The following is a 13,555-nucleotide window of genomic DNA, read 5'->3' on the forward strand; positions in this document are numbered from 1 at the left end:
AGCCAGGCCCAAACCAGCAACAGATGCAGTCAATTACAGCTGGGGTTTAATGCCAGAACAAGAGATGGACATCTGGCACTGCATCTCCCTGCGAGTAGTAGCTGAGTACAGGCTTTATTTTTTTCCTCCTCCTGAGCTGCACATATTCTATGGTGAAGTTGGGTGGGAGGGTTTCTGATAAAGCAGAGGCTACTTCCACAGCTGTTGGGTGGCAGATCAGCTTTCAATCCCCTCCTTTAATCAGAATGCTGCTCCAATTGCTGGTCTTAAATGCTGTAGTAGTCACTTGTTCATCTTTATCAACTGTGTAGGGTAAAATTATCCATTACAAGTTGCAGCAGAACCTTTCTTTTTAATTATTAACAAGCAGCCCAGGGTAAGTGCATTAAGTAGATGCAATGCTGGAGGGAAAAAAGCTATCCCTTCTTTCAGTTCAAAAGGATATCCTTTCTGTTCAAGCAGTAAAACTGTGAGCCTTAGCTGAAATGAGCAGTTCTTGGTGGAAAAGTGGTTGTAGTGTCAAGAAGTGAGAAGTCTCCAGTTCCCTGTTCTGCCTCAAACCCTATTCTGCAAGTGGCAAAAACAGAGAGAGGGTTAAAAGGTGAGTGGATGGGAATAAACAGCACAGCCACGGCCTTGGCCAGACAAGCAGTGAGCACATGCCCCTGCCAGCTGAGCACAGGCCCAAGCTGGGCAGTGGGTGCTGCTCTGGGAACTCAAACACTCCACTGCCATTTCTGCCTCCCGTTCTGAGGGCAGGGCCTCTTGTCACACCCCAGTCTGATTTTCCCTGTGCCCTGACAGCCACAGGGCAGCCTGGGCAATGCCAAAGCACAGGAGGAAGCGGGTGCTGCTCCCAGCTCCTGGCACATCCTGGGAGATGTGGAATTCCCTGCCTGAGCTGCAGAGTGGATGCTCCAGAGCACCTCCCCACACAAGAACAGCCCAGCACCAGTGGCATCATCCAGCTCCCACTCAAGGTGGTGAGCATGCCACTGAGAATTCCAGGCTGTCAGGCAACCCAAGGGATCAGACTGGCACCCACAGCTGCTGTGGCATCCCTTTTGTGTTTCCTTTATGTTTCTTTTGCCCTTCCTTACTGCAGAGAGGTTCCAGCTACACCTGACTGCTCTCAGCCAAGCCCTGCAGGCACATGGAGCACTGCTTTTGCATGGCTACAATTCACAGCCATAGACACAGACAGGATTTGTATTTAATTTTTTAATAAATACACTTTACATTAAAGAAAAAGGCCTTCAATTTGCAGTTTCCACACAGAGGGCAAGAGGAAAAAAAAAAAAAAGAAAAAAAAGAAGAAAGAAAGAAAGAAAGATTAAAAAACTTGAACCACAAAGGGCAGAGGGGAGAAAAAGGGCCCAAACTTCAATCTCAGCTTCCCATGTCTTCAGGAATACCAGGCTCTGGCTAGGCCCAGCCAGGATTTCAGCCTCCCACTATAGCTGGTACCACAGCACAAATTGGCATTGGCAAACACCCCAGGAGCTCTTCCCTGGAGGACAAAAGCATCTGGAACACATTGGTGCATTAGCAGGTATAACACCTGTAGATCTTCTTTTTTAAAAATAAAATCATATTTAAAATAAAAATATTCTCACTCCTCAATGATATTAGAAACCATGATCCTCTTATTTCACTTAGTAGTTGCATAAATTTTCTTTTAATTTTAAACAATTTTTCTCCCCAAACCTACCCCATGGTACAAGGTACTACAGGAATACAAAGGTCTCCCCTCTTTACTAGAACACTTGCCTTTTTTTTTTCTTTTTTTTTTTTTTTTTATAAAACTATTTCTGTTCTTTAGGAAAGAACTTTATACAAAGAAAATATATTGTGAAATATCTTCAGAAGTTTCCTTGAAGAGTCATCTCAGCCTAAAATGAAAAATTAAAAAAAAAAAAGGCAGAGAGAAATGAGGCCTAGCCCCAGGTCTCTTTATTGAGACTTAGCCCCGAGCCTCGAACTGACTCAAACCAACAGAGCGGATCGGCAGGAGATCCTCAGGCTCTCCAGAAAAGCAGGGCTGGGGTGCTCAGTCGCTTTCCAATTTGGTCTCTGGTCTCTCCTGTGGGAATGGAGCATCTCCTCCTGCCCACACCCCGCCCCAGCCGCTCCTCACTCGTTCAGGGACAGGATGATGTCGTCCTCCAGGTCTGAGTTATCGGAGCTGTCGGCTGCAAAAGAGACACGTGGGTTATGCTGGGTTTGTGACACGGGAGAGGGTCACCCCTGCCCTGCACCATCAGTGCTCCAAACTGCTCAAATGCAGCCAGGAAATCTGCACCAGAGCCTTCCTTCCCTGCTTACAACAGAGGCTCAAGGAGAGCAGCTTTAGCAAGTGCAGTTCCTATCAGCTGGCAGGTTTTTCCCCCACAAGGTAGGGAGGACACCAGCAGAGCTGCCTGCACAACTTCCTGTGCACAAGAAAGGGCAACAGCTCTTCACACCAGGGGCTGGACAGATGTGGCAGTCGTTCCTCACAGCTGGACGGCCCCACCAGCCTGACCCCTGTATGATGTGAACAAGGTAATTCCTTATGGAGTAAGCTGGACCCCACTAAGGTGGAAGCAATCCACACACTCCCAACTAGAACCTTCCTCTAGTATCTCAGAGGTTTCTGTAATGAATTTAACTACAGGTCACTTCCTAAAGGTGACCCGCAAATTGTGCTTTTCCTGCTTTTCTTCATTGTGGTACAGAATGAAGGCATGAAGGGATTTACCAGAAGCAGTCACACACACATACACACACTTGCTTTTTATCTTCAAACACAAGATCTCTCCTCCCTCAGTTGTCCAAGAGGGAAGTGGTAGCAGCTCTGGCAGCAAGAGGGCTCCTTCCTTACCTTAGAGGTGATGTTGGCTCTTTTTCTTATGTGAATTCATTGGATGCAGCAGATAACTGGGTATTAAAAATAGTTTAAAAGAAAAGAAAAAAAAAAAAAGACACCAAGACTTCCACTTAGCCATCTCAGAAATAGTGGATCTCTAAATGCCTGTTAAGATAGAAAGACCTTCTGGAAGGGGTTCACCCCTCCTCAGATGCTATCCTTAGGGAAAAAAAATCACAGGCAAGCAGAGAGGGCACAAACCCTTTCCCCCAACCCTCCTCCCTAAAGATCAGCCAGCTGCCTTTCCACTGTGATCAGCAAGGGATGCTCCATGTCACCATCCATCAGACTGAGCCTAAGCTGAGGGGCCATCAGTGCTCCCAGAAACGCCACAGCTACACTGGGGAGTTAGAAAACACCAGCCAGTGCTCAGCTACACTTACACAGTAAGAGGGAAAGAAGCACAAGCAAGATAAAAATCCAGAAACTCTGGAGAAGAAAAGCTGAGAAAGTTGGAGTTTGGGGGGGGGGGGGGGGGGGGGGTTTGCTGGTTTGGGGTTTTTTTTAACTCAGAGGAAAGCTTTGAGAAAGGATCTCCTCACTATTCCCCAGTTCACCACACAACCTTCCAGTTCTGAGCTCTGTAAGTAAGCCTGACTGCAGTTAACTGCTTGGCATAATCAGTTTGCACAGACCTGCCTGGAAGTTGCCATTTTGGATTATGGAAGAAGAGAGGAATCAGAATCAAGAGTCGGTCAGGCTGCTGGTGAGAATTCTATGTATTTCTTCCATCCTATGATGCATTTCAGAAATTACACCCACCTGGCCCAGGAAGAAGCTCTTTAAAGACCTGCACAATGCATGAACTGCTTTGACAAACAGATCTAACGTCCCCAAGGTGGTAACAAAGGGGGAGGAAGACAAATTCAGGTTCTCCATGGATTATTTTAAAAAAGGAATTAGAACCTCTTCTAAAGCACAAGAGACCAATGCCACTCACTTCCCTATTTCAATTGTTCTCTGAATTATTTTGCTTTGGCAACACTCACTGTATGTTATGGAGGTTCACCCACAATACAGCAAGAATCTGCAGCAGGGAACACTCTAAATGCACCCCATGCCAGTACTCTCTATACTGGCAGTGCCATTCCAACTTTTAATTCTGGAACAAGCATAAGCAAAGGAAAATTTTAATTGCTCTTTGCTGGGTGGGAAAAGAAATCAGATGAAGTCACAGAAAAGCTGCCACAGAACCCCACTCATCAAACCCATCAAGGGCCATGCACACTTGAGCCTGGCAGAGCTGCACTTCCTGCTCTGAGTTCCTGAAATTGCTGCTAAGCAACCTAACAGCCACAGGATGGGCTGGCTGCAGCTCCACAGATCCAAGGTCTGCTCAAGTAGCTCTATCTATAAATGAGGTACAGATGTGGCCACTTCATAACAGTGCTCTGCAGAGCATGCCTGAAATTTCTGTCAAGTAGCCCCTGGTTTGTTCCAGGAAGAGTTATTGAAATGGCCTGAACATCCTGGCCATGCTGCCCCTTGGACAATTCAAGGTACAGCACCCCAGGTGCTCACTGAAGAGCTTTTGGCTCTGCATTCCCTGAGGAAAAACGAGTGGAGTTGTGTCACAAAGATCCTGTCCACTACTAGGACACAGAGGTTCCCTGTAACCCCAAAATGTTGCACTGCAAGATGCCATGAATGACTGAGCTGTGCAAATATCTTATATGGCCCTACAGTACAAACCTATTTCCTTCTAGAGAACAGCAGAATGACCCCACAGAATAACTCTGGCAACCTCATGTGGCCATGTCCTTAAAAATGACTGAGCTACATTGCCACAGAAGACATGGATGAGCCTGCCAGCCACATCACTGCCCCAGAGGGGCCTGGCATGCTTCATCCTCCAGCTCACTGCCAGGGAAGATTGATGTGAGAGCTGAGATGGGAGTCAATCTATCACTGCAGGACTTCAAACACCTTGCACACTGTAATTACTCATCCTTACCAACCTTTTAACTTAAGGTAACTATATTATGTCCATTATGTCCATTTTTACAGCTTGAAAATTAAAAATAACTAAGTGGTTTGGCTGCACATACTCAAAAACTGTGCTGCAAAAGAGGGAACAGAATGTAATGTCACAAATCCCAAGCCTCATGCTATCCTACTCACCTTCTTTCTTGTGAAGCATTTTTCCAAACATTATTGCTACATAAAAAGTTCAGACCTTTCTATGCACACATACACACACACTTGGTATTTTCAAATCACTGTATTTGCAGAATACCCAAAAAAGAGAACAATTTAAATTGTATCCCAAAAGTTATGTTAGCTTCAGAACAGTGTAATAAAGGAAATGAAGTCAGAAATGTCATGTTGGCTTTGCACTTTAGGCAATTACAAAAGAGAAAGAACAGCACCAAGGATCAAAAGTGCTTCTCTGTCCTTATAGGCTCACAAGAGGCAGAGAGGACAGGTGAGGTAAGAGTTAAACCTGTTTCCCCTTGAAGGGAGGACAGGCAAGCAATCATACAAAGCTTCTTCACACAGAGTTCTCACACATACACACACACCTGGGAGCATCTGAAGAAAGCAGATACCTCCTTTTCCAGAATGCACAGTTGGTCTCTCACATAAGAGCTGTTTTTACCAGCAGATTACTAAGAGAAGCTCCAGGTGAACAAGGTGATGATGGCCTGTCACTCATACCAGCCAGGGACAAGTCAGTTAAGTCATTTCAGGGGAAATTTAGATGTTACCTCTTTGTCAGGACCTTAAGCAGGTGGCCACACACTTACTATCTCCAAGAATCAGCTCAACTTCCTCATCAGCATCAGAATCTTCATCTTCTCCCTCATCTCCCTCTTCCAGGAGGTTGGCAATCTCCTCATCATCGGAGGGAGAAAAGTCATTTTCTCCATCCTCACCAGCATTCTCATTGTTCTCATCCTCCTCCAGCTCAGCCTCCAGCAGCTGGTCTGTATCTAGCTCATCAAGGTCATCTGTGTCATCATCATCTTCATCATCATCTTCTTCTTCTTGCTCCTCTTCCTCCTATAAAGACAGCAAAACCAGTCCATTGCAGACATTAGGATAAATGTAAAATGGAATACCAGCAACTAAAGAAAACCTATCATTTTCATTTCTCCCCACATCCAGCCATCAGACAATATAAACACTCTCCCATCACCCATCTAAGCACTCTCTCCAAAGCTTCAGAATATCACACATGCCAGATCACCTGCAGGCCTGCAAAATCTCAACTGCAAAATGCTGGTGGCAAACAGGTACCATTGGCTCAACCTCCTCTCCAGGACTGGCCACCAACACATGGCACCACAATGCACCCTTGAGAAGGACATGCAGGAAGACCTGTTAATCCATGGCTTTGTTGCTAGTCTTGTGCAAACTGCATTAAGTTTCAGCAGGACCAAAAGCTCCATTTGACACCAAACCACATGCACCATCAGTCTCTGTCACTGCCATTTAGATGAGGTATAAAGTGTAGGGAAAAATACTTTTAGCCTAAGCCAATCCCTGAATCACTCAGCTTCAGATGACAGAACTGTTTAAGGCAGCTCAGGAGCCACATCTTTGGTATTTACCTGTGGATCAAGATCTTTATCAAATCAGAATTTGCCTTCAGTAAAGCAACTGAATTCCTCATTGTATAGGCAAAATCCAGAAATCTGTGTGTAGTGGATGAGACTGAGCGGGAAGGAGCTGTAACAGTGCCACCCTTCTCCCAGACAAACTGCCATCACAAGCCAAGCTCCAGAGCGTTCCAGGGCTGAAAGAAAAGCTTCAATCCACCTGCACTTCTCCTCAGCCACAGCCTGTTTCTCTAACAGAATGCTCTCAGCTCATTCAGTCCTAATTGCCTCTTTGTTTTGGGAGGTGACACATTTTGCAAAATTAGGAAGCAATTAAGATCGATATCTAACAACCCACTTCAAGGGTTCCTTCTGTCCTCAAGCTCACCACACTCCCACTGTTTAGACTGCTGCATTTTCAGATCCAAAGGGACAGAGGAAAGTCCTTTACTGTCATCTCCCCAACCTACTTTTGCTTCAGTCAGTGCTATAAAAAACCACCACACCCACACAAATCCAACATCTGTCACAGGCAAAAGTAAATTGTATTGTTTCTTCACTTGCAAAAGGCAGCCAAGTCTTCACTGCTGACCAGAAGTGCCATGTTCTTAAATGCAGATTAAAGCACAAAAGCAATGGTTTGCTACATAGAGGTTCCTTTATGAAAGAGTTTATATTCAATATAAAATTAAAACCAACCTCTTTTAAAGTCTGTGCTTATTTTAAGAAATTACAACTTTACTTTGAGTTAATGAGTCCTCAGATAAACAGACTTAATTGTATACACACTGGGAGAGGAAACATCCTACCTGCAGTTAAGTTTTATGCAGTGCCATACTGGGTATCATTTCCTATAACACATACTGAATTGAGTATAAAAGCTTTGCATTAATAATTTGTATTTTTTTTTGCTCTATGCAGTATCTTCACAGAGACCAATGTCTTAAATTTTATTACTCTATTCAGAATTGAAAAGCTGATTAAAAACTGAAAAGGCAGGAGAGTTTATTTTCCTTTTCCAGTGTCTAAACAACTCTGAAGCAGAAAAGAGATACCAATTTATTCCAAAATCTTGGAACTATTAAACCAAGTTTCTCAGTATCTGGAGATAGAGACACACGTGTAGATATTAGGAAAAACAAGTATGTTGTCTACAAGATCCATTTAGAGTCCATGTAGGTAAAACTTAAAGGATTCTAAAATGAGTTAGGTCCCCTCTGTATTTCTACATATGTGGAATTTCTGAAAGTATTTTTTCCTAAATATCTAGTCCACAAGGATTCAAAATGTCAAAACCACTACATCTGACTATGGTTCATATATAACATATTTCTTGTAAGCTGAATTACTGTTTCATCAACATTCAAATTCAAGCTTAAGGCAAGGCCCTTATACCAATGCCACCCTTCAAATACAGGATGAAATTAAATACAGTTGTATAGAGTTAACAATCCCTTCTGGGTCACAAGAGTAAGAACCAAATTACACAGAAAGTGTGTATATTTAGCTGCAAATTAACTTTGAAGGGTTACATCAACCGCTGAAGAAAAAATAATTTGTGAAAATACAAACAGAAAAAATGAAATGTTTCCACTTTAACCATTTAAATTACTTAATCTGAAGTTGGTGATTAGGGCCAGGCCACATTCATTTAAAAACCACCTAAAAATATTAAGGTGAGATGAAAATTATAGCTGTCCTTGGTAAAACAGAAAACAGTGTGTAACTCATGCTCCAAGAAGTCACCTGTGCACGTGAGTGTGACACACAGTGACATCCTTACAGAGCTGGAGGGGTGACACCTCACAGGGCTTGAGGAGCATCTTCATCAGTGAGGAGGAAACCTGTACGTTGCCATGTTCTAAAGAACCCAAACACCACTTGGACACTGTGAAGCTTCTGCTAAGCAAAATAGGCAAATAAATTCTGTCTCAGTTCCTCAGCCAAGCAGCAGCTCTGCAGGGCCAGTGCAGCATTCCCAGCTGGAGCAGACGGCTCCATGCAGAGCCTGGGCACAGCTCAGCTCTCCCAACAAAGCACCAGAGCTTCTGCTCTAAACCCAGCCCAGCCTGGGCACAGCTCAGCTCTCCCAACAAAGCACCAGAGCTTCTGCTCTAAACCCAGCCCAGCCTGGGGACAGCCTGGGCACAGCTCAGCTCTCCCAACAAAGCACCAGAGCTTCTCCTCTAAACCCAGGCCCTGGGACACAGCTGAGAAAGGGGTGAGGGAGTGCCAGTGCAGTCTAACACCACTACATGTAAGTGATATCCAGGCTGTTCATGAGGACTCAGGATGGATCCTCATGAGACACCACAACTGTCTCATGTAAGGGATCCCTACACAGAGAGAATGGCACACCTTCCCCAGGGACTCAAACACTCTGAGTAAGAGCAGAGAAAAAAACTTTGTGCCATGTCACAAAAGGAAAGACAAGACAGCTATTCCAAGCCATATCCAGGTTTGTGTAGGAAACATTTACAGAGATGTAATAGTACAAGAAAACCTGGACATAAACTTAAAGAATCAGAAAAGTTGATTACACAGCAAAGAGCTATCTCAAGACCATCTCAAAGCAAATTACTGGTTTGCTTCCAGAAAGCCAAGTAGATTTGGTTCAATTAATTTACCATTTATAATCCCAAAAGAAAAAACTAAACAACATCCCCTAATGGAATGGCACATACTGGGCTGGCTGCACGGGAATAAAAAAAAGCTACTTGACCTAATTTTTCATATTACCAGTTTTTACAGCCCTTTCAGAGCTTAGTAAATACCCTTTACACTTGTTCAAGCATTATGTGCTTTCTGCCATATTGTTCTTTGATGCTTGTTGGCATGCACTTCATAAGCTTTCATCATCATCAACTTTCTTACCATTCCCCTTTACCAATCATCTTGCATATACAAAATTCACAAATTTCTCTTTTTTGAGTAGCAAATCTTATTGATACTTGACATACTGGTGTTTATCTCTCAAAAGTCATTCAAAGGTTCAGGAAAACTCCAGCATTTCACTTATTCAAACTGATGCAAAATACATGTTAGCTAAGCAGAACTTCAACTTTTTGATTTTAATATATTTCTGTAATGTATTCTAACATTAAATTAGTTTATGTACAAAGTGCTTCCAGGAAGTACAACTTACAGCACTGCAGATCTGCAGTATATAAAAATACACCAGCCTGCTTTCGAGTTCTCTCAAGACATTTTTATAGAGCTTTCTCACATTTCCTGAATCCTAAAGTTTATGACCACGTGACCAGAATTTGAGACTTCTCCACTGCAGATTACACAATCGCTCAAATTTGCATTAGGCTGGCATTTAGTTGCTACAAGAAGATCTTTGGGTTTGAAATTTTGATTCCGTCTTGAGATCTACAGGTTACTGATTTTTTGCTTATTTTACATGGTTTCAGCTGTTACAAAAAGCTTCATCTGTTTGTCTCGCACCTCATTGACTTTTTCTTCCTCTCCTCCCATCAGCACCTCTCACCTCCAGCTGCTTTCCAGCAACACTCTCTCCCTCTGAAAACACAATCTTTATTGCACCTCTCAGTTTGAATCATGCTACATGTATTACTCTAACTATTCTTATTTTCACCTATCTTTTTGCTATCTGCAGAACTAATCAATGTTAGTAAAGCTCTTCCCACTACTTCAAATGTTTCAGCTCATATTTAATTCACTTCTGGCTACTTTTAGACAAGTCAAATTATCTGCTGGTAACATCTGCTTCTAGCAGTTGTTTATTTCATCTAGGTTTGTTTTCTTTTTAAATAAATTAATTTTCCCATAGTCCCATTATTTTGGTTAATTTATTTGGAAAGAATTTTTGCAAGAAACAGCCTACTGGTTTACTTCACCCTCCTTCCTCAAGTTTCTCCAAGAGCAAACTTGTAATTTTAGCAATCTGATGCCTTCCAGATAATCAGTATTATTTTAATTACTCCCTATTGCCAAGCTTGGGAAGGGGCTTTGCTTTCATAAAAAAGGACATATGATCATTGTTCAAATACAAGTGTATTGAAGAATGTTTCACCCAGATGAGTAAGCTTCTCCTTGTTCTAGTAATTTATCTTTCTCCACAGACAATCCTCTTGTCATATCTTCTGACAATTGTCCTCCTTGCTGAGTACCACGTTGGTACTTCCTGGGCCTTTGCAATGCAATTCCCAAGAGTGACAATGTCTGCATTTCAGTCACTTAACAGTTTCTATCCAATTCCCTCCCCCCAGCCACTTCTTAACACTCCCAGACAATGAGTAGTGGAAAAAGCTTAAATGTAGCCAACAGACTCCCTGGTGAAGCATGTAAAGATTTTCATCTCCTGGATTACCTGTCCATCCTCCCCCTCAGCTAGCAAACCCCTAATTCCTGTTATCTACCAGGAAATCAATTCCAAGAATTCATCTCCTTCACACTACAGGGCTGCACCTACTTTTACCTTCTTGGCTACTTCAGGGTTAGAATTTCTACTTCTTCTTAGCCATTAGTCACAGAGCTAAAAATGTAGAAGCCTGGGAAGGTGCAGAAGTTGCCATATGTAACAAGCAAGGAATCTTACCATAGGCTGCTATGCAGGTGTGGGTATATGCAGATTTAAAACAGGAAACAGCACACAGCGTACAGAATGTCACAGAGGCAAAACATGGAGTGAAGAAATAAAAAGCAGTTAATCTCTTAGACTGTGTAAGTAGGTTTAGCTTGTCTAACAATGACTACTTACCTGTGATGAATCACAAACCATCCATGATACAGACAAACAAAAGCTTTAAGGGAATGGGGCTTACATGGATCAGGAGGTTCAGATGGGCTCTTTTGAGCAAACTCAGGTTTTGCCTATTAAATGTTTCCATTTCCATCTAACTGCAGCTGATGATAATCAACCTGGCTCCAGCCACTGCCCTCTGAGACACCTGCAAGCCACCATTTCACAGCTGGTAACTCCCTTAATGCTTGGGATAAAGGGGTTCTAAGGTGACTGATTATATTGTCTGTGCTGCAGGGCTCAGAGGTAATGTAAGGAGTACAGAACAGGGCACAATTTCTCCATATGCTTCCTTTCCTTTCTCTCACTGATCTCACACTCTCACTTACAAAATAAATTAATTTCTTTAATTCCATGACAAAGAACAATACTGCATAAAGGAATTTAAGAATTTGGCAGGTAAATGAACTCCCCCTCTATGGACAAGATTTTCTTCCTTTATTTTCTCAAGCCTCTGACTGACATTTCTCATGGCAGCTGAGGCAGCTTTTATTTACTTGGATCCCAGCTACTGTGGGAATTCTAGAAAGATGTGTTAGGCAAGAGGAAGGAAATCTTTGATTTATGTCACTGAACAGGCAGAATATGTTTTGATCTCTGCTGAAGCTGTTTTACACCATAATACTAAGTCTGCCCTTCTGGAAACTCCAAATACTTATCTCTTTCCAAGAAATTCCTCTGTTTGCACTGTCTGAGAGCTACTGAAAATAGATTCTGAAACAATAGAATAGTCTAAAGTACTCGCAGTTATTTGCTACTATATAAAAATGTGGTAAAAAGTACAGGCACTGTTCTTTTAAATATCAGTTTTGGAGGATGCCTGCTCAAAAGATGTGTCTGTTATATAAAAAGGTCTTTTTAGAAAGGTCTTTTTTATAGAAACCACTCTTTACTCAGCCTTCCCAGCTGCAACTAACCTCAAAGATTTCTATGAACATGTGCAATAGACACATATTTATTATCATTTAAGACATTTGTCTGGAAACACCCATTCACAGCTATTATTCTGTAAACCATTTTATTCCTGAGTAAGATCCAAAATCAAGCTGTACCTTCAAATACTACAGGAACAGCTCCTAAAACAAACCCTTACTTTAGGGTCCCTGGTGACAAAAATCATTCTAGTCATCTTATAGTGGCAAAGCACCACCATGGTCTGATAATTCCCAAATATCTGTGCCAATATGGATTAAGGTTTGGGGGGGTCTTTCCCCAGCAAGTAAGTGTTCACATAAAAAAACAAACCAACTATATCAAACAACAGCAATAAGGGACAGTGGAATTGCTGTTGCAATTATTGTTGCAGGCACACAGGGCAAGAACCCTAAAATAAAAGTAGAACCTGGGATCACAGACACAGAAAGACATAGAAAGCTGAGGAAAACATTCTCCACCCTGGCTAAACCATATGTTAGAATAGTGATTGTCTTTTCAGTCTTTATTGCCTTATCAACAAAGCTTATTTCCCATCACCTGGAATTTTCTAAACCAATGCAAAAAGACAAATTACACACCTACCATCAACCATTTGGATAGCCCAGAAGCACTGCAGGATAATTAACAGTTCTTCAGGTCTGGCAAAAGAAGTAGAACACTTTATAGGACAGGGACAGCTAGGTGAAGCAATGTGCTACTGAAGCCATAAATCCCTCTGAACATGACAATAACTGAGGACACTACTAGAGCCTTAGAGATGCAACATCACCCACATGTACCACAGAGAGAAAAACAGGCCTAAACAAGTAATATGGAAAGAAAAGCTAAAACAGAGAAGTAAAAATGAAAATTCTAAAACTGAAAATCCTAAAACCCACTCAGAAGACCACCTCATCCAGACTTCAGTTTCACAGTTTTGAGTCTACTCTCCTTTGGTTTCAGCTTTTCTGAGCACATAATATTTCTGAAGTCTCTTTTTCTAGCCCATGGTAGCTGCCATGTGCCATTTCCTCTGAAATTCCTCAGAATTCTACAGAAGACAGTAGATTAACAAGGGAAACAGGATACTAATCAGCCAAGAAAGAGAAATAAGTAAGAATAAAGCAAGCTAACAACTAAAAGATGGTCCAAGATCTGTACCAGTAGCTCAGATCCCCAACTTTTTTCACTAAATCTAACTGAAGGAGTATATCAGAACACTGGCAAATACAGGAGGAAAAAGAGGAAGATCCTACAGCCAGACTGAAAAATAGGAAACCCTTACCTATTTCTCTGTATGCTGAACACAGTTTTGCACATACTTGGATACTCACCCAGCAGTGAAATAATTTACAAATCTCATGGAAGTTCAAGGCAGGAACACTGGTATTTTTGGAGTAAACCACCCAACCAAAGAGCTTG

The 13,555-nt window shown here is 42.3% G+C and overlaps 1 protein-coding gene across 5 annotated transcripts in view; it reads right to left on the reverse strand.

Annotated features, from left to right (window-relative positions):
- Positions 1-1,206: 1,206 nt before the first annotated feature.
- DCAF1 (DDB1 and CUL4 associated factor 1) overlaps positions 1,207-13,555 on the reverse strand; it is a 48,036-nt gene continuing 35,687 nt past the window's right edge. The window contains exons 24-27 of one of the 5 annotated variants that reach the window (XR_011681200.1): positions 5,656-5,911; positions 5,431-5,559; positions 2,864-2,919; positions 2,161-2,192 (exon numbers count right to left, since the gene is read on the reverse strand). Coding sequence is in view for 2 of the 5 variants with exons in the window: in XM_071439948.1 (XP_071296049.1) it covers positions 2,134-2,192; positions 5,656-5,911 (315 nt within the window). In the remaining 3 variants the exon portion in view is untranslated. Of the gene's footprint in view, positions 2,193-2,863; positions 5,560-5,655; positions 5,912-13,555 lie in introns of those variants that run through there. The other 4 variants (XM_071439949.1, XR_011681199.1, XR_011681201.1 and 1 more) reach the window with 4 other exon arrangements.

The sequence above is a fragment of the Agelaius tricolor genome, unplaced genomic scaffold (genome assembly GCF_023055355.1).
Source record: "Agelaius tricolor isolate 1412-34295 unplaced genomic scaffold, bAgeTri1.0.p SCAF_14, whole genome shotgun sequence".
Taxonomy (NCBI): Eukaryota; Metazoa; Chordata; class Aves; order Passeriformes; family Icteridae; genus Agelaius; species Agelaius tricolor.